The sequence below is a fragment of the Vanacampus margaritifer genome, chromosome 2 (genome assembly GCF_051991255.1).
Source record: "Vanacampus margaritifer isolate UIUO_Vmar chromosome 2, RoL_Vmar_1.0, whole genome shotgun sequence".
Lineage (NCBI taxonomy): Eukaryota > Metazoa > Chordata > Actinopteri > Syngnathiformes > Syngnathidae > Vanacampus > Vanacampus margaritifer.
The window spans coordinates 26,050,629-26,067,829 of NC_135433.1; the positions used below are offsets into that span (position 1 = coordinate 26,050,629).

General features: G+C 40.9%; 3 protein-coding genes across 7 annotated transcripts; 2 read left to right on the forward strand and 1 right to left on the reverse strand.

Annotated features, from left to right (window-relative positions):
- The first annotated feature begins 62 nt into the window (after window positions 1-62).
- alg1 (ALG1 chitobiosyldiphosphodolichol beta-mannosyltransferase) lies at window positions 63-3,983 on the forward strand. Of its 3 annotated transcripts, none has more exons than XM_077556259.1 (13): window positions 63-386; window positions 456-533; window positions 912-1,015; window positions 1,110-1,258; window positions 1,610-1,699; window positions 1,836-1,949; window positions 2,044-2,186; window positions 2,301-2,339; window positions 2,414-2,473; window positions 2,541-2,651; window positions 3,314-3,428; window positions 3,561-3,636; window positions 3,717-3,983. In XM_077556259.1, exons 1-13 carry the CDS (start codon window positions 98-100, stop codon window positions 3,870-3,872), a joined length of 1,524 nt encoding a protein of 507 aa, XP_077412385.1. In that variant the 5' UTR covers window positions 63-97; the 3' UTR covers window positions 3,873-3,983. The 3 variants fall into 3 exon arrangements, with proteins under 3 accessions (XP_077412385.1, XP_077412386.1, XP_077412387.1); XM_077556260.1 differs by having other exon boundaries at window positions 64-386; window positions 2,047-2,186; XM_077556261.1 differs by having other exon boundaries at window positions 320-386; window positions 965-1,015.
- On the reverse strand, window positions 3,927-5,928 carry eef2kmt (eukaryotic elongation factor 2 lysine methyltransferase). 2 transcript variants are annotated; one of them, XM_077556263.1, is made up of 8 exons: window positions 5,760-5,928; window positions 5,501-5,563; window positions 5,341-5,421; window positions 5,162-5,263; window positions 4,722-4,855; window positions 4,406-4,659; window positions 4,149-4,298; window positions 3,927-4,072 (listed from the first exon to the last, which is right to left on the reverse strand). In XM_077556263.1, the coding sequence occupies exons 1-8, from the start codon at window positions 5,880-5,882 to the stop codon at window positions 3,966-3,968; spliced, it is 1,014 nt and encodes a 337-aa protein (XP_077412389.1). In that variant the 5' UTR covers window positions 5,883-5,928; the 3' UTR covers window positions 3,927-3,965. The 2 variants fall into 2 exon arrangements, with proteins under 2 accessions (XP_077412389.1, XP_077412392.1); XM_077556266.1 differs by having other exon boundaries at window positions 5,162-5,563; window positions 5,828-5,925.
- On the forward strand, window positions 4,655-16,444 carry pigq (phosphatidylinositol glycan anchor biosynthesis, class Q). 2 transcript variants are annotated; one of them, XM_077556258.1, is made up of 13 exons: window positions 4,655-5,548; window positions 7,818-7,994; window positions 9,481-9,828; window positions 10,824-11,020; window positions 11,118-11,249; window positions 12,108-12,228; window positions 12,357-12,483; window positions 12,596-12,749; window positions 13,652-13,763; window positions 13,853-13,933; window positions 14,349-14,463; window positions 14,576-14,637; window positions 15,504-16,444. In XM_077556258.1, the coding sequence occupies exons 2-13, from the start codon at window positions 7,842-7,844 to the stop codon at window positions 15,669-15,671; spliced, it is 1,770 nt and encodes a 589-aa protein (XP_077412384.1). In that variant the 5' UTR covers window positions 4,655-5,548; window positions 7,818-7,841; the 3' UTR covers window positions 15,672-16,444. The 2 variants fall into 2 exon arrangements, with proteins under 2 accessions (XP_077412384.1, XP_077412383.1); XM_077556257.1 differs by lacking the exon at window positions 4,655-5,548 and adding an exon at window positions 6,587-6,694.
- The last annotated feature ends 757 nt before the right edge of the window (window positions 16,445-17,201 follow it).

Below are 17,201 nucleotides of genomic sequence, written 5' to 3' on the forward strand. Positions count from 1 at the left end.
TCACTCAGAGTAACGTCATCCAAATCTATGCGGTCCCTTTAAATCGGTAGCCCCGCCTCCACCACTGTCTCCACGTCATCAAAAATTCAAAACAAACATGGCCGCTCCCGGCCAAACTGTCTCCATTCGGATTCTTTTTGCGCTGATTGCACTTCTCTTGGCGGCGTTTTGCGGCACCCGTTCGGGCATCTGGTGGCCACTGGTGTCGGTGACGGTCGTGGGCCTCGCGGTCGCGCTGTGCTGGCTGCTGAGGCGCCATAATCGCGGCAGTGAGCGGCGGGTGTGCGTGCTGGTTCTCGGAGATATCGGTCGCAGTCCCCGCATGCAGTATCACGCGCTGTCGCTCAGTAAACATGGATTTGAAGTCACTCTTGTTGGCTATTTAGGTAAAACAAGGCATGTATACATAGTTAATATGAATTTGATTTTTGTTCATGTAAATGTTTTACTTTTAGACAGCAAACCTCACCGGGACGTGTTAAGGGACGATAGGATCCAAATCGTCTCGATTGCGGAAGTCAGAGGTGTCAGAGGTAATTGATTTGTTGACACATTTAATTAATCCACTCGTTTTCTATAGTACGGAACTTCTGATGCTGTGAAAGTTCTATACGAACCATGGACTGTGCTATAAGATGTGACTGCAAAAATGTCAAGTACTGAATGAACTTTATTCAGAGCCACCTAAAATGGTCGCAGGTGTGTGCTGAGTTTGATGTGACTGGTTTATATTGAACACAGCCATATGCCAGTTATGAGAGGGTGTTTCCACTTGTGCAACCTCGTTATCACAGTTAGTTATTTTTACTTCACCTCTTTATTTTCTCCCCTAATTTTAGTTGTAGATAATGGTGGAAAAAGCTTGTCTCTCTCTTTCTTTCTCTTTTTTTATGTATTTTAAAAACTTTCAGGTGGCCCGAAGATTTTGACCTACGTGACCAAAGTGACCATTCAATTTGCGCAGGTTCTCGCGGTGATACTCATGCTGAAACCACACGCTCACATACTCATGCAGGTGGGTCACGTGACTCCCGACAGCCAATCACAACCTTTAATTTTCTGAGTGACCGCCTCTAGTGTTGATTAATGTTTATTTATTCTTTTCCTAGAATCCTCCAGGTTTGCCGAGCATGGCTTCAGCATGGCTGGCGTGTGTCCTGCGAGGCGGCCACTTGATCATCGACTGGCACAACTACGGCTACACCATCATGGCGCTCAGCCACGGCCACACGCATCCGCTCGTGCGCTTGGCAAAGTGGTCAGTGCCAATTTTCTATGAAATTGACACATAAAATGAGAGGAATTTAACAGTGAATATTAAAACAACAAAATGCTCAACCTTTTATTTACATAACAAAATCTGCTAGCTTCGTGCTAACATGTAACGCAAAAAGCCACAACCTGGCTCACGTACATTAGCATAGATGTTACAGAAATTGTAACTTTTCAAACAACTGCTATTTTAACATACACGGAGCAGGGATGCATACAAAAACGCTCACATGTATATATTTTTTCTCTGTGACGTGGGAACAACAATTTATTTTACCCTAATGATGGAATGTTTTCCTGCTCAGTCTCGCGTAAAAGCTTTGTGTTCTTCCCGCAGGTACGAGCATGTGTTCGGCCCTCTTGCGTCGCAGCACTTGTGCGTGACCAATGCAATGAAGGAAGATCTGCACAGGAACTGGGGCATCAAGTAGGATTTGACGCCAATGACTCACAGAGTACATGCTAACTGTTTTAAAGATAGTATGATATGTGTGTCAAAATCAAGAACACATTTTCCGAAAAAGATAAAAGGTTTACTGGGTTGTTAAATGTTTAATCTGCAGGGCGACCACTCTGTATGACAGACCGGCAGCCATCTTCAATGAGACGCCACTGGAAACGCGGCATAAACTTTTTGTGAGGCTTTCGCGCACACTTCCTGCCTTTCGGCACAGCAGGCAAGTGCAACCATTCTAACAAACATTGCTTTGGAGTTAATGAGCCACATGCTGCTTCACTAATAAATTCCCACCCCCAACATTTTCTTTCCAGCAGTGATGATGTCATGGCTAGGGTGGAGAAGACCGTCTTCTCTTTGCGAGACCTTGGCAAGGACACGGGGCGCGACGATCAGGCCTCAATAACCTTGAGGCCCGATCGTCCCGCCCTGCTCATCAGCAGTACCAGCTGGACAGGTGCCCTACATGAATTATTCTCTTGTAGGAATAGATGAAACAAGACTTTATTTGTAGTAAATAGCTATATGCAATGCCTTGTCTTCTGTTCATCACGTTGCTGTCTTTCCACAGAGGATGAAGATTTCTCCATCCTCCTGCAGGCTCTTCAAGGTACTGCAACAGCTCTTCTTCTGTCGCACACCGCGATCAGATCAAGTGTTTGAATTTCTCCTTGTTCCTGACAGAATACGAAGATTTCATCTCAGCAGGAGAGACTCTGCCGTTGGTAATCTGCGTCATCACAGGTACGATTGACGTTGACGTATGATGGCGAGCGGTGATTGAATTGTCTGTTTTTGTGTGCGCGTGAAGGGAAAGGTCCTCAGAAGGAGCGCTACATGAAGTTGATTGACAGTCTACGTTTGAAGCACGTGAAGATCTGCACACCCTGGCTGGAAGCAGAAGACTATCCTGTTTTGTTAGGTCAGATTGAAACACGCGTAGCAGTTTTTATTATCTTAGTAGTGATGGTGGCAATAATGTAGCCCAAAACTGCCGGCCAGTTACTAAACATGCTGACTGGCTAATGGATAGCAAATTAACAGCCAATTGCTAACTGGAGCCAACAACAGCCAGTTTCATTTACCGACGCACACGTCACTCACCAGGCCAGGCCAGGCCCCGCCTTTTATAGCCACACACTCAAAAAGTCACAGATACTAGTACTACTATGTAGAACGTGAAGGTGTCGACTCCAAGTGGACAACAATAATAAATGTATGTCACATACACTTTATAATTGTGTTGGTATTGTTGCAATGGAAAATCTAATTTTCATTGGATTACAATGGACTACAGTTGTTCGCGGGGGATAGGGATCGAGCCAACCACAAATATGTGAAAAACTGACACTCATTATAATTGCCATGAAAAAAAACTAGGACTAAAACATGAATAATCAGGGAGTGGGTCGAAAAAAAATAGTAGGCATAGTAATAGGCATAGTAGTCAGGGTTAAAGTAGTGGCAGTGGTACAAGTAAAAGTGGTAGTAGCAGTGGTGGTTGTAGGGCAAAAAAAAATTGTCGGTTTGCGTCCCGCTTTCACCATAACAGCCTCTTTCTTTATCGTTTGCATTTATTTTCAGGTTGTGCTGACCTTGGCGTGTGCCTGCACAAGTCTTCAAGCGGTCTGGACCTGCCCATGAAAGTGGTGGACATGTTTGGGTGCTGCTTGCCTGTATGCGCCGTCCACTTCTTGTGGTGAGTTTGGCACGGTAAAGTGGAGTGTAACCAAAATGTAGTAACATTAGAAGAAAGTGAAGCACTTGTTTTATTGGATTTATTCTGAATAAATTATCAGGAAAAACAACAATTCACTTGGTTCCCTTTCAGCCTAGAGGAGCTGGTGACGCACGAGCACAACGGCCTAACCTTCTCTGACGGCCCTCAACTGGCCCAGCAGCTCAAGGTAACACCTAATTAATTGATTAAACAATCAATTATATTTAATAAAATAATCCACAAATATTTTTAACGTTGTTTTTCCAGAGTCTCCTGTCAGACTTCCCCAGCAGTGATGGCAAACTGGGTGCATTCAGGAAGAACCTCCGGGCCAGCAGGGGGCAGCGCTGGGACGACAACTGGGACAAACACGTCCTCCCGCTCTTGTCCTCCTCCTCGTCTTCATCATCTTCTTCTAGGTGACCTTACAGGAGCTCTAACCGAACTGTGGCCATGTTGAATTGTTACTGAACATTCCCTTAAAGTAGACACTTTTGTAAATAATAAAAAACAACTTTATTGACATGCAAACAATTGAACAAGCTCTATTTCAGACTCTCTGTTGTACTCAAAGACGTGATTGACAGCTCCACTTATCACTCGGTGGCCAATCCCAGCATCACCTGTCAATGAAACCTTGTTAAACTCCGCCTCCTGGACATGATTGGCCTATCAGTGTGAGAGACTGCATCTCCTTACTTAGACTATGCTTGAAGCCAGCGTACGTCTGCGGGTTCCTCACGGTGCAGCAAATGAGAACCTCAGTGGGAACCCGACCACCACCACACTTCAGGATCTTGGACAAAAACTGGACCAGAACCACAACCACATCTGGATCGTACACCACATCTGCAACACATACAGAGGGAAGAACACACTCGGCACAGAACATACCTGGGCAAATCCATACTGCCTTTTCCAAACCGTCACTCATGCTGTATTATGAAAGGTCGAACCTGCTGCTATGACCACGTCTGGACTGAATTCCTTCCAGCGTTCCTCCGTCACGTCTGTCCAGTCAAGCTCTTGCACACTGACTTCAGTCCTGGTGGTGTTTGTTTTGTTGTTGAGTCCGTTGATGCTCAAGTTGTCTCCGAGTCTTTGAAGGACACTTTGGTGACAATCACTGAAGATGTATGAGGAAGGACCACACGTGCGACACACGACGACGCCGGTCAGACCCGCACCGCTGCCCAGCTCCAGAACTTTCCTGCAAAAGGATAACTTCTTGTTCATCAAGTCTAGCAGTAATTTTCCTCTCGATTATGGTACCTTCCAGTAAAGGTCCGCGGGTGGTCTAAGGCCCACTCGGCCAGGTATAGGGCCGCCTCCCACGTCACCAGACCCGTCGTCCCTTCGGAGATTAAAGCCACGTTCTCTAATAAACTGACGGTGTCCCCGCACGGCTAAAGGACAGCATGGAAGAGAGTGTGTGTGGGTACGTTTGGTACTGTTAAAAAGCTTTTTGTTGTCATTGAGTGTGGAATGGGAGAATTGTGTTACCATGCAGTAGTTTTTTTAAAAAACCCTTGTGATTTTAATGATTGTGTAGTTGGTTTGGTTGCCTCATGTTGGTTCTTCATCCTTCATAATGTGATTTTGTGTGTTGCGAGATTGGTACAATTTAGCAGGTTCTGAATTGTGTGTGTGTGTGTGTGTGTGTGCGTGTGTGAGAGAGTGTGAGAGTGTGTGAGTGTGAGAGATTTGGGTACCAAAAAGTACGTCCGATATCCCTCTGCCACCTCTTGGGCCGCTACTACCTCTGCCAGAGCATCGTAGAGCTCATCCAGAGGTTCACATCCTACTGACTCCACCTGAAAATGAGTGTGACCCTGACAAGAGCATTCGGGAAGCAGCGTTACTGTACCAGGATGGGAGTAAAGACACTCACCCGCCTTATAAGCTCGGCGATAAAGCACTTCCTGTATCGTGGCGACGGGGGAAACTTCCGGCACAGCGTGTGAAGACACGTCTGACACAAACACGGTCATCGAGCTCAATTTTGTGACTTTTCAGATGTAAAATACATTTTTAAAAACTGCACCGCTTACTTGTTTGAGGATGTCTAAGATTACGTCAGATGATTTGCTGAGTTCAAGGTCATTTTCTAAAAACTGTAAAAGGCAACTAATTTAGATGTCATTTGATTAAACACTGACACGTATCTTTATGACTGCGCCAAATAAACGCAAACAACATGATAATGTAAGATTTAAGAGCTTTTACGTTCGCGTAATCTCTTTACTGAAGGAAATTGTACAGACATATTCGTGAACGGTGTCTGGTACGAGGTAGCTGATTCGTTCTCACCGTCCAAGGGAATGAAACGAGGCGATTGGTAGAGAAAAACTGCGACTGGAATTGTTTTAAAATGTCACCTATGTTTTCTTTTCTTGGGGGAACGTTTTTATTTGACTCAGCACACTCCATCATCCACGTGTCCGCTCGTTAAAAACAAAAAAAACGTGGTCGCTTGTTTACTTCCGCGTCAATTGTAAAACGTATCGCGAGAACTCCACACGAGAGGCATGGCAGTCTTTTTTGGTTGGTGCATTTTTGCGTTTTTACAGTAGTATTGCCAGAAAATCCTGCACATACACAATTCACAACATATTCCTTACAGTATGACAAGAAATTAAAATTAAAGAGCATAATTTTAGACTACAACTGTTGAGATAAAGAATGTTATACAGTAATTTATCCCGCCTTTTTGTTGCTGTGTCACTGCAAAAGGAGATAAGTCACTTTACCGTTGGGTGACTCCTTATTTACCGACAGCAGAGCAGCAGCACACACTCATTCACTGTGAGTATGAGTATGAATATTATTATCATTATATTATGAATTAGTGCCAATGAAAGAAAGTCCAAAAGCCATGTAAGGGTCTGGCTAAAGGTATTGAAATGGCTGTATTTGTTCTACTCCTCCTCCTACTACTACTACTACTACTACTACTAATAATAATACTACAAATAATAATAATAACAATAGCAATACTACTACTAATAATAATAATACTACGACCAATAATAATAATAATAACAATAGCAATATTACTACTAATAATAATTAATAAAAGTGTAAATATTTTTAAATTAGACTTTAGAATTTTAGTACGACGAATCTTCCGGACTTTAGTTTCCCTTCGGAACTTTTAACGCGTGGGACTGTCAACATACAAAATGGCCCGCTAGCGAACAGTACTCTGTGGACGAATGGTGAAACTTTTTCTGCTTGAAAATAAGGTAAAAAATACAACCAACATGTCTTTTGACGTTTTCGTTACTACTTTACACATTGGACCTATTTATTTTGAAACTGAAGTCCTGTTTAATTGGCATTTTGATCGATGGACTGTGATAGGGATGCAAAAGATCTGACAGAGCGACAATTAATTTATTACGTACCAATAAAGTGACGCAATTATGGAAAATAAATACATACTGTACGACTCATTATTTTAATGTATCTGAGCGTTTGTAGAGTTCTACTAGCTTGCTGACGAGTGGTCAGGAAATCGATGAAAGTTGTGCCTCGGGTGCTGTGCCCTTCATGAAGGACAAAAATGAGGACGGTCAATGATGTTAGTACATACACACGTACCAATGTTATTGTAACAACACTGCCATTTTCATTGGGGATGACTCAAAGTGCATCTGGTGTGTTTGGTACTCTTAAATAGGTTCTCCATGCCTTCCTACCAACCACTCAGAACTACTGTAGAGTGGGCTAAACTCCATGTTTGGACGTTTTGCAGGAGAGAGAAGATTAACAGCTGCATGATAAACTGGGCGATTTCTATCTTTGTGAGAAGGATTACTTGAGGATACTTGTTTTTACAGTAAATTAAATTTTCCTCCGATATGTCTTTATTTCACACAAATGTCAAATGAATCTATCAACATTTCATTAAAAGATTCTAAGTAAAATTCATGAATATGAAATAGAAATCCACTGGCATCCAAGCTAAAGTGCTGTTCACTCTCTCACTTTTCTATCAGCCTGTGAAGCTTGCATTCTGCAATGATTTCTACACATGCACACAAATGCTTGCTGACATCTTGGGAGTTGTCTCAGTGTTGCGCTGATGAATCAGGAAAATTGTGCAATAACGGACTGCCCCCTATATGTCAAAATTTTATTAACACCAGTACTCATGTGAAAATATAAATCTTAAAAATTGAGTTAGCCCACTCTGGTTCTCAGCCTCAGTTGCTCAACTGTCACTGAGAGTGTGTGGGGTGACTATTAAATACGTTATTGTATCTTTTGTGATGTCTTTGGATGTGTGCGGTGGCTTTGGTACCACCAAGAGCGAAATGAGGACCTAATTTAATTTCTTTGCTGCTTTTGAATGTGAAACATCAGGTGTAGAATAAAGAAGCAGCAGCGATGGTTCTGAAAGTGTTCTTCCCTCAATGCTGCAACCGCGCAGCCAGCGGTCTGCTGGTGGGCCGCTGGATCCCCCAGCACGACTCGGCGGTGGTGCTGGCCGTCATCCACTACCCGTTCATACCCAGCCATGTCAAACGCTACATAGAGCAGGTACGGTATTAGTTTCGGCAAAACACACAACACACTGTCAACAAGTGACATGTTGATCCCACTGTAGTCTTAGTCCTTGTTCCAGTTCCGTTTTAGGTCTATTGTAGTCCCAGTCGTAGTTAAACTGTTGGTTCCAATTTCAGTACTAGTACTACTTCCAGTTCCATCTAAGTTCTAGTTCCACTTTCAGTTTTATTTATAGTAGTAGTCTGCATCTAGTTTAATCTTATTTCTAGCTCCAGTCTAGTGCTACCTCTATTTTCATCTGAGTTTTAGTTCCATTTATACTTCCAGTGCTAGATCCACTTCTGGTACTAGTTCTGGTTTTAATTTTAGTCCTAGTAGTCTAGTTCTACTTTTAGTTGCATTTCATATTTATATTTATATTCATATTCATCCTTAGCTATCCAATGCTACTGGACCAAACGTATCAACAAGAGTACAAATCAACGTTTTGATCAACAAAGACTATTGGGAAGACAAACTTTTGCATCAGTCAACAACTTGATAATCCACACAACTAAATATGTGACGAATTACCACTTTGATTATCTGCGTCCTATTGCATTTTGGGAACAGGAATTAATAAACTTCGGCTTTATCCCGTCAGCCTTTTTCGGGTATAATTGTATGTGAAAAGTGAATGTTGTAAATTGTCTGTGATTGTCCGAAAGGAAAAATGAACAAATAAAAACAAACAATATTAATTCCACTTCTACCTGTAGTTCCAGTTCAAGTGCTATTTCCTCCTCTAGCTTTCATTCTACCTCTACTGTACTTCTAGTTCTACCTGCAGTTGTACGTCTAGTATGTATTTCATGTTTATTTCTAGTTCCTAGTGCTACTTTTAGTTCCACCTTTCTTCCAGTCAAGTCGTCCTTCCGGTTCTAGTTCCACTTTTAATTCTAGTATTAGTTCACTTTGTTCCCGTTTTAATTCTAATACAACTTCTAGTTCCAATTGTAGTTCCAGTTCTAATTGCCATTTACATTTCAAATTCTCGTTCCAGGTCTAATTCTATGTCAATATTAATTCAGGTCTAGTTTTACATCTAGTATTGGTTCCTGTTTTAGTTCCAGTATCAATCCTAGTTCCAGCTGTAGTTGTGCTTCATCTTCCAGATTTCGGATTAGTCTACTTCTGGTCTACTTTAAGTGTCCTCTTAGTTCTAGTTTATGTTTCAGTTTTGTTTCCAGTTGTAGTTCTACTTCTTGTTCTGTAGTTGTAGGTTCTTCTTCTAGTTTCACTTATTCTAAGCTAAAGCTTTTGTTTCATTTCTTAGTTCTATTTCTAGTCAACGTTCCAGTCCTAATCCTACTTCCATTCCAGTTTCAGCTCTGCTTATTGTTCTAGCTCTATAAATTGTAGTTGTAGCTCCAGTTCTACATGAGGCATCACGTGTTTACAAGTCAACTGCCAATCCCACACAATTGATGAGCTTTGATCCTAGTTCTTTAACTCCCTCGTGTGTTTGTCTGCGCGTCAGATGGCGGCTCAGAGCGGCATGGAGCTGTCCGTGTTGGGCTCGTGGAGTTTGCCCCAGGACGGCGAGGAGGGCATGGAGAGCTTCCTGCGGGACTTGAGCACCATGTTCCCCAGGCAGCGCTGGCTCCAGATTAGCCGCCGGCTGGGCCACCAAGGCTTCACCTGCCACCTCCTCGGACGCACTCCGCCACCAGACCAGGTGAAGAAGTGTGAGGACGATGAAGAGGAAGAGGAGCAGAAGGTGATCTTTGTCCACTACGAGCAGAGGAAGGTGATGTTGTCGCAGCTTCATCCCATCCAGAACGGCGTCCTAGAAACACAAGATGGTTCGCCATCCGAGTTGAGACAGGTACAGACACCGTTGACCCCAGTTTACTGCACACTAAATTCAGTCCAGTTCATGTTCTAATTCCTCTTTTAGTTATTGTTCCAATCCTTCTACCAGTTGTAGTTGTACTTCCTGTTACTGTTTTAGTACCAGTACTAAAATTTTAGTACTGTAGCTAAAATGTTCCTTAATTTTAGCTACAGTACTGGTTTTAGTGCTTGTTCAAGTTCTAGTTCCCCTTTTAGATATAGTTCCAATTCTAGTTTCAATTCAGGTTTAGTTTGCGCACTAGTTGTAGTTACCATTTTAGCACTAGTACTAGTTACATCATAGATCCATTTCACTTCTCGGTCCAGTCCTAGTTCCTGCTTCTGTCTAGTTCCAGTTCTCGTTCTTTGTCATACAAGTGTAAAAAAAAAAAAAAGGTTTTCCACTGTTAATAGTATTTCTTGTTCCAATCATGAGTCCAGTTCCAGTTACTACTGTTCTAAGTACAGTTACATTTACTTTACTTTACTTCTAGTTAGTGCTAGGCAATAAATCAAATTAATTTGATACATCGTCATTTTAAAAATCGAATCGTTGAAAATTTGCTAAATCATGAAATCGAATTTTGTCTTTTGGATTATTAAAAGCTTTTTTTCTTATGTTCTGTTACATTCAAATGTTTTTCTAAGTTGTAATTTTGTGGCAGAATGCTGGATGGGTGGTTTACAAGACCAGCTACCAACTATTTCATTGTGGCATTTAAGAAAAAAATATGAATGTTAAGTTAATGTTAAAACTAATTTAGAATCTGTACACATTACTGTTGTCTGAACATTTTGCACAGGAATTATTTTTGAATAAATGAAACCGTTAAATAAATGTGTGTTGGTTTTAATAGATTAAAATCGAAATCGTCCTGAATGTCTGTAAAAAAAAAAAAAAAGAGATTTTATTTTTGGGCCATATCGCCCAGCCCTACAGTACTTCTAGTATTGCCATTAGTAATGTGTGATGTGTTCTGTGTTGAGGTGTTCCACACGGTGTCTAGCAGCGGTCCCCTGTTTTTCATGGACAAGTATGACGACGGTCCTCTGAAGTCCACCCACTGGCAGTCTGAGGGTCGTGAGGGAAGCATCATCGTGGAGCTGCTGAAGCAGGCCTCCGTGCCGGTCTGCATGCTCCTCAGCCGGATCCTGGCCATGTGGACTTGGATCTGCAGCATGCGGTCAGGAGACGGCACATGCTAAGATGGGCTTTGCTAAGCTATCCTAGCGTGACACGTACTGTATTGATGTCTGTGTTGTTGTTGTGGTCCTCTGCAGGGTCTTCGATGTTTTCCCGCTGCCCTTCCTGTGGTCCAAGTTGTCGTCCTGTGTACAGCTAAGCTATCGGACCCAACACCTCAAAACAATCAGTTCACAAAAAACTGCTGGGAATCACACACAGTTTATCAGGTTTTACCACTAGTTCGCTTCTTTTTTGACATCTTATCTGCTCACCTTGCGCTAGTCCTTGTCCTTTACTTAATCCAAGTGTAGTTGCAGTGCTTGTTTTATTTTCTGGTTTAGTTCCAGTTTTAGGACTACCTGTCGTAGGTGTAGAACTTGGTCATATCCAAGTTTTAGTTCTAGTTTCAGTTATCATTGTTGTTCCAGTTCTAATTGCAGTCCGCATTCTGCTTCCGTTCCTGGTCCAAGTTTTTGTTCTAATTCTTATTCAGTTGCAGCTGCAGTTCTTTTCCCTTTGTGGTTTAGTTTTTGTTCCAATCTTAGTTCCAGTTTTAAGTTCCATTGCTTGTTCCTTTTGTAGTTGTTCTTTCAGTACTAGATATAGTACCAGTTTTAGTTTCTGGTTTAGGTGTAGTTCCAGTCCTAGTCCTAGTTTCAGTTGTAGTACCCGTTTTAGTTCCAAATCCTGTTGCTATTCTAGCGGTATGTGTAGTTTAAATTCGCCTTCTAGTATTTGTAGTTAATAGTTCTTTTTTTCTTTTTTCTTTTTTTTTAGATCTACTTCCAAATTTAAGTTTTAGTTGTTGGTCTAGTCCTATCATGGTCTACTTCCAGTCGCAGTTCCAGTAATTCCTGTACTAAATTCAGTTTTGTCTGTAATTGTATGTTTAATCCTAATTCCAATTTTACATTTAATTACTTTTAGCAGTTTGAGTCTAGATATTGTTCTGGAATAACATTTTCTTCTAGTTTCATTTTCAGTCCTCGTGTCTGATGCAGTGAGATCTTCTTTTTTGTGGTATTGTCGTACTTCTCCTGACCCGCTCACATGTTGATTGTGATGACGTGGTCGTGCGTGTGCAGAAAGGCCAACGTGTTTGTGTCCTTCCTGGTGGATGTGGGTCTGGGCCTTTTGCTGGCCTCCTGGCTCTACAGAGACGACCACATTAGCATGATAGCCAACATGCTAGTTCCTGCTGCTGATGTAAGACACACTCGACGCTGTTTTGACAACATGCATTCAACACTAATCAATTGGTGTTTTGTTGTCATCTCTGTTCTGAGCGTGGGGCAAAGGACTGTTGATATTAAGTTGTAATTCTCATTGGTTAGCACGTTGCTAAGGAGCTCGAGGATCTGCTTCAGTGGCTAATGGGGGCCCCAGCTGGTCTGAAGATGAACCGAGCCCTAGACCAGATGCTGGGCCGCTTCTTCCTCTATCACATCCACCTGTGGATCAGTGAGTGGACCACACACACACATGATATACATGCACATGCATGTAGTTCAGCATGTTTTTTTTTTTGTTTGTTTGTTTTGTTGAGACAAAATAGTTGTTTGATGTCTTTCAGATTATGTGCACCTGATGTCTCCATTCATGGAGTCCATCCTGTGGTATGGCGGCCTGTCGGCGTGTCTGGGTTTGACCTTTGCCCTGTCTCTGCTGTCCGACATGGTGGCGCTGCTCACCTTTCACATCTACTGCTTCTACGTCTACGGAGCCAGGTCATTTATTCACCTGCAGGGGGCAGGCTTTCCTCAATTTTACCTTCTGCTGGTCTTTTTGTGTCATACTTCTAGTTGTACTTCTAGTTCTTTCTAGTCCTTGGTGTAGTTATAGTTCCAGTTTTAATTGTGAGAGGACAAGGCCCAAGAGGACAATTGCTAGTTTCAGTCTAGTTGTAATTTATTGATCCAGTCTAGTCCTAGTCCTGTTTTTAGTTCCAGTTCTATTTATTGTTTCAATTCATTTTATTTTGTTCTAGTTGCAGTTTCTGCTTTAATTCGTGTTTTAATCCTAGTTCTTGTACTAGTCGAGTCGTAATTGCAGTTCCAGTTCTAATTCTACTCCTAGTTCTAGTTCTAATTCCAGCCCTAGTTCTAGTTCTAGTGTATTTTTCGTTTGAGTTCCACTTTAGTTCTAGTTCCACTTTGAGTTATTATTCCAGTTTGTTCTAGTTTATTTCCGGGTCCTCGTTCTGGCTGCTCTATACAAATTCAATATAAGTCATATGTTGTTACTGAAACATCCTATTACATACACAATTATGCATTTTATCGTGCAAATATACGGTAGATGTTCCATTTTATGACATGTCTGTTTGTCAACTACAGATGGCAAGGTCTCCCTTTTAGCTTCCGTTGATGTTTCGACAAAAGATGATAAAAATTTAAATAAAAGACATCATCACATTTTTACACACATAAAAATTTTACTTATTCATAAAAGTGCCTGGCCCCTTCTTTGAGTTCTGCTGGTAATAATAGATAGTGAGGCGGAAAAAGGGTTGCAGTGAATAATGCATTGACGCTAAAGATAGGCCGGGCCTGTTCTGCATTATGAAATATTGTTGCATATTAATTAGCTTCATGTATAAATGTTGTAGCATATTGTATGAATGTGACAGACTGTATTGCCTGAAGATCTACGGCCTCTCTTCGCTATGGAGGCTCTTCAGGGGCAAGAAGTGGAACGTCCTGAGGCAAAGAGTCGACTCCTGCTCCTACGACCTGGACCAGGTAGCGGCTCATGCGTATTACTTATTATTACATACTAATATTTCATATTACACACGCACAATGTGAACGTTATTTTTGCGCCAACATAGCTCTTCATCGGAACGCTGCTGTTTACCATACTGCTCTTCCTGCTGCCTACCACTGCGCTCTACTACTTGGTCTTCACACTGGTAAGAAAAAAAAATGTTTCACCCAGCAGCATGAAATTTGGTAGGTATGTTTATCATGGGTACATGTACGAAAAACTCAAGAGATGCAGACAAGAAGTCTGAAGCTTTGGTTTGAAGTGGTCATTTTAGAGTCGCATCCACTCCTTCAGGTGTATTTTTCTCAAAATTCAGCCAAAGTCACGCCCAGAGAAACACAGGAAGATTGCCATTTTGGTTTTCAAAGTTGCAATTTGCCAGAAAAGGCACAAAAATTTGACCTTTTTGCTTTGAGACGGCCACTGCAGGCTCATTTGGGCCCTTTCTATGGGTCCCTCAATGACAAACTCCCCCTTGAGATTTTGTATTATTTCTATGAAATTGGAACACAAATATTGTAGATATATTGACAGCACCATATTGTGTGTGTGTTGTCCAGTTGCGTCTGGTGGTTGTCCTGTTCCAGGGCGTCATCCACCTGAGTGTGGATTTCATCAACTCCTTCCCGCTCTTCGCCATCGGCCTTCGCGTGTGTCGTCCGTACAGACTCGCAGGTACACCAACACCCAACATTGTTCACGTCATCAACATAATAACAACATAATGATGACTCTGTTTTCTGTTGTTGTTATTTTTCATGTGTGATGGACCCCACCTGATGGACAGAGGGTGTAAGGTTCAGGGTGCTGAGTGAGGAGCCCGGAACCGCTCTTCACCTGCTCATGGAGGTGAGCCCTCACGCTATTTTTATCTCTCTTTTTTTTATATATATATTTTTACAACCATTAGAAACATTTTTTAACCATTCTAAACCTAAATCTTGAGCCACATTTTAAAATAGCCATTTACATTTTTGAGGTGTAGAATGTTACTCAATGGCTCTACCAATACTCATAAAATTAAAATAAATGTATCCCCAAATCATTGTAAAGAAGTTTATTATTAATGGCAATATTTTTCATGAATTAATGAACATTTAATATTAAAATTAAATATTATATATAATTTATAAAAATGTCAGAATTGAATTGTTTCAAATTAATTTTATTTTGAAATATATTTGCAAAAATTATCACAGTAATAATCATCTTTTTAATTAAATTATTGGAGATTTATTTTGAAAACTATATGTAAAATATCTAAACTATTTTTCACATATAACAGGGATGTGATTTTTCCGCTAATTCGCGGAATTCCGCTTTTTTTATTCCCCCCCCCCCCCCCCCCGAAAAAAAAAGGTTTTTTTTTTTTTATTTATTTTTTATTTTTTTTAGTAGTTCATTGTGTATGCACATGACTCCGACAGATAACATCTTCTGCTATAACAAAGACATTTGTGGTATGCTCTAATATGAGTTACTTTTCATTTGGTCATGATGTAATTATTTGGTCATGCTTCCCCCCACCCACCCAACCCCCCCCCCCCCCCCCCGCTAAATTTTCCGATAATTTCACTTTGGTCAAATCACATCCCTGATATAAGCATCTGTATAAAAAAGTATGTATTCATTGAACATTCATTGAACTGTGTTACATCGTATACACAGTATAATATAATAACAGTTATCACCTTCTGTGTTATTTTTGTTCTTAGATTAACCCGCTGAAGAGCAGCGCGGTGTTTGACACGTACCGCACACCCACTTACAGCTGCTACCCCAAAGACTCATGGGGCGCTCTGGTCAAGAAGCTCTTTGTCGGGGAGCTCATCTACCCGTGGACGCACAAGAGCGCCAAGGGCCACGCCGCCAAGGCCGACTAAATGACTGAGCAGGAGGAAAGAAGAACATGAAATGAATAAGTCATGACATTGAAACAGTTGGACGCAGGCAAGAGACAGGAAATGGAAAACAAAAGTGGTAGCCGCACTAAGATGCTACCCAGACTCTACAACGACCAGTTATCCAAGCAGTTAATGACTTGGAAAGGGACCAATCATGTGACCATCAACACTCACTTCTAATGAAATATAAAGCATAAACACTCCAGACTGACCTCCTAACATTGAAATCTTTTACATGTTAAAAATGTCATACTGCCATTTGAGATGAAGTTACGGGTGTGCCATTTCTCAAACCCTTTTCTAATGTTATTTATTCACATATAAGTTAGATATTTTTAATGCTGCAATCGTTATGCAGGTAGTTGAGTGTATTGAGCTGCGGAACTATAATTTGTTAATAGCAATAATACTCAAACAAAAAAATATTGCTAAGAACTAAATTCTTGATGCACTTAAGTGAAAAAAGGCATTCATTTTAAAAGTTGTTTAGAACTAATGGTTTGACTTTTATGTTTTTATTATAAATCGAAGTCTTAATTTTGACCAAATAGTTTGAACTGGACAAGCTGTGATTTTTTTTAGTTATTAAGATTATTTCTAAGTGTCATTAATGTCTTGTGCATCTAAAACGTTATTTTGTGTACCCTTGGTGGAGAAATAGTTTTATTTGTGAATAATTTGTACTAATTTTTAATGATTTTTCCTTAATGCTCATATGCTGAGCCTTTGCCATTAAATACAAGTCACAAAAATTATTGTTTCTGAGGTTTTTGTGTTCTCAAATGTCTTTAGTTTGATGAAACACACCAATTCTATAAGATATTCTCAATTCATCAATAATTGTAATCATGTACAGTATTTTTATTCTCAATATGACACGTTCTCACAAATAAATTGCTGCTTTTTAAGGGAAAAAATTGTGATTAAATTTAGCTTGACTATAATAGTGTTTAAAACACCAGCACAATAGCTCATTTTCAATTCCTGTCATGATTACTGCTTGTCTTTGTTCGGTGTGTCAATTTGCTGTTGTTTGCTCGCACCATCTGCGTGTTGTTGACATTGAGTTTGATCGACAACGGTGACAACCCTTCTGGACGAATGGCGCCCTCCGTTTCCGCGTTGTGAACACGGCGCCCAATCACGCGAGTGAGAAGGCGGAGCTTTTAGCTGAAAGGCAGAGCGTGCGAGACAGCTGCTACCTCATTAAAATGCTAACAAGACTAGAAATAAATATATATTTTTAAATACATGCCGTGAATACAGCTTCTCTCCTTGTTTAATTTAACAACGTGATAAATAAAAAAATTTCCCTCCACCGTCTGCGTGTTATTGACGGTAAGTTTGATTGACAACTGCGCTTGACCAATGCAGTGAATATAGCAACGAAGCTTCTGTATGAAAAGGCGGGACTTAGAAGTTAGAACTGATGGGCGGGAGCGCGAGAGAAGATCCTAGCGTCAATCCATTTTTTTTATATATATATCTTATATAAATATTATTTTAAAT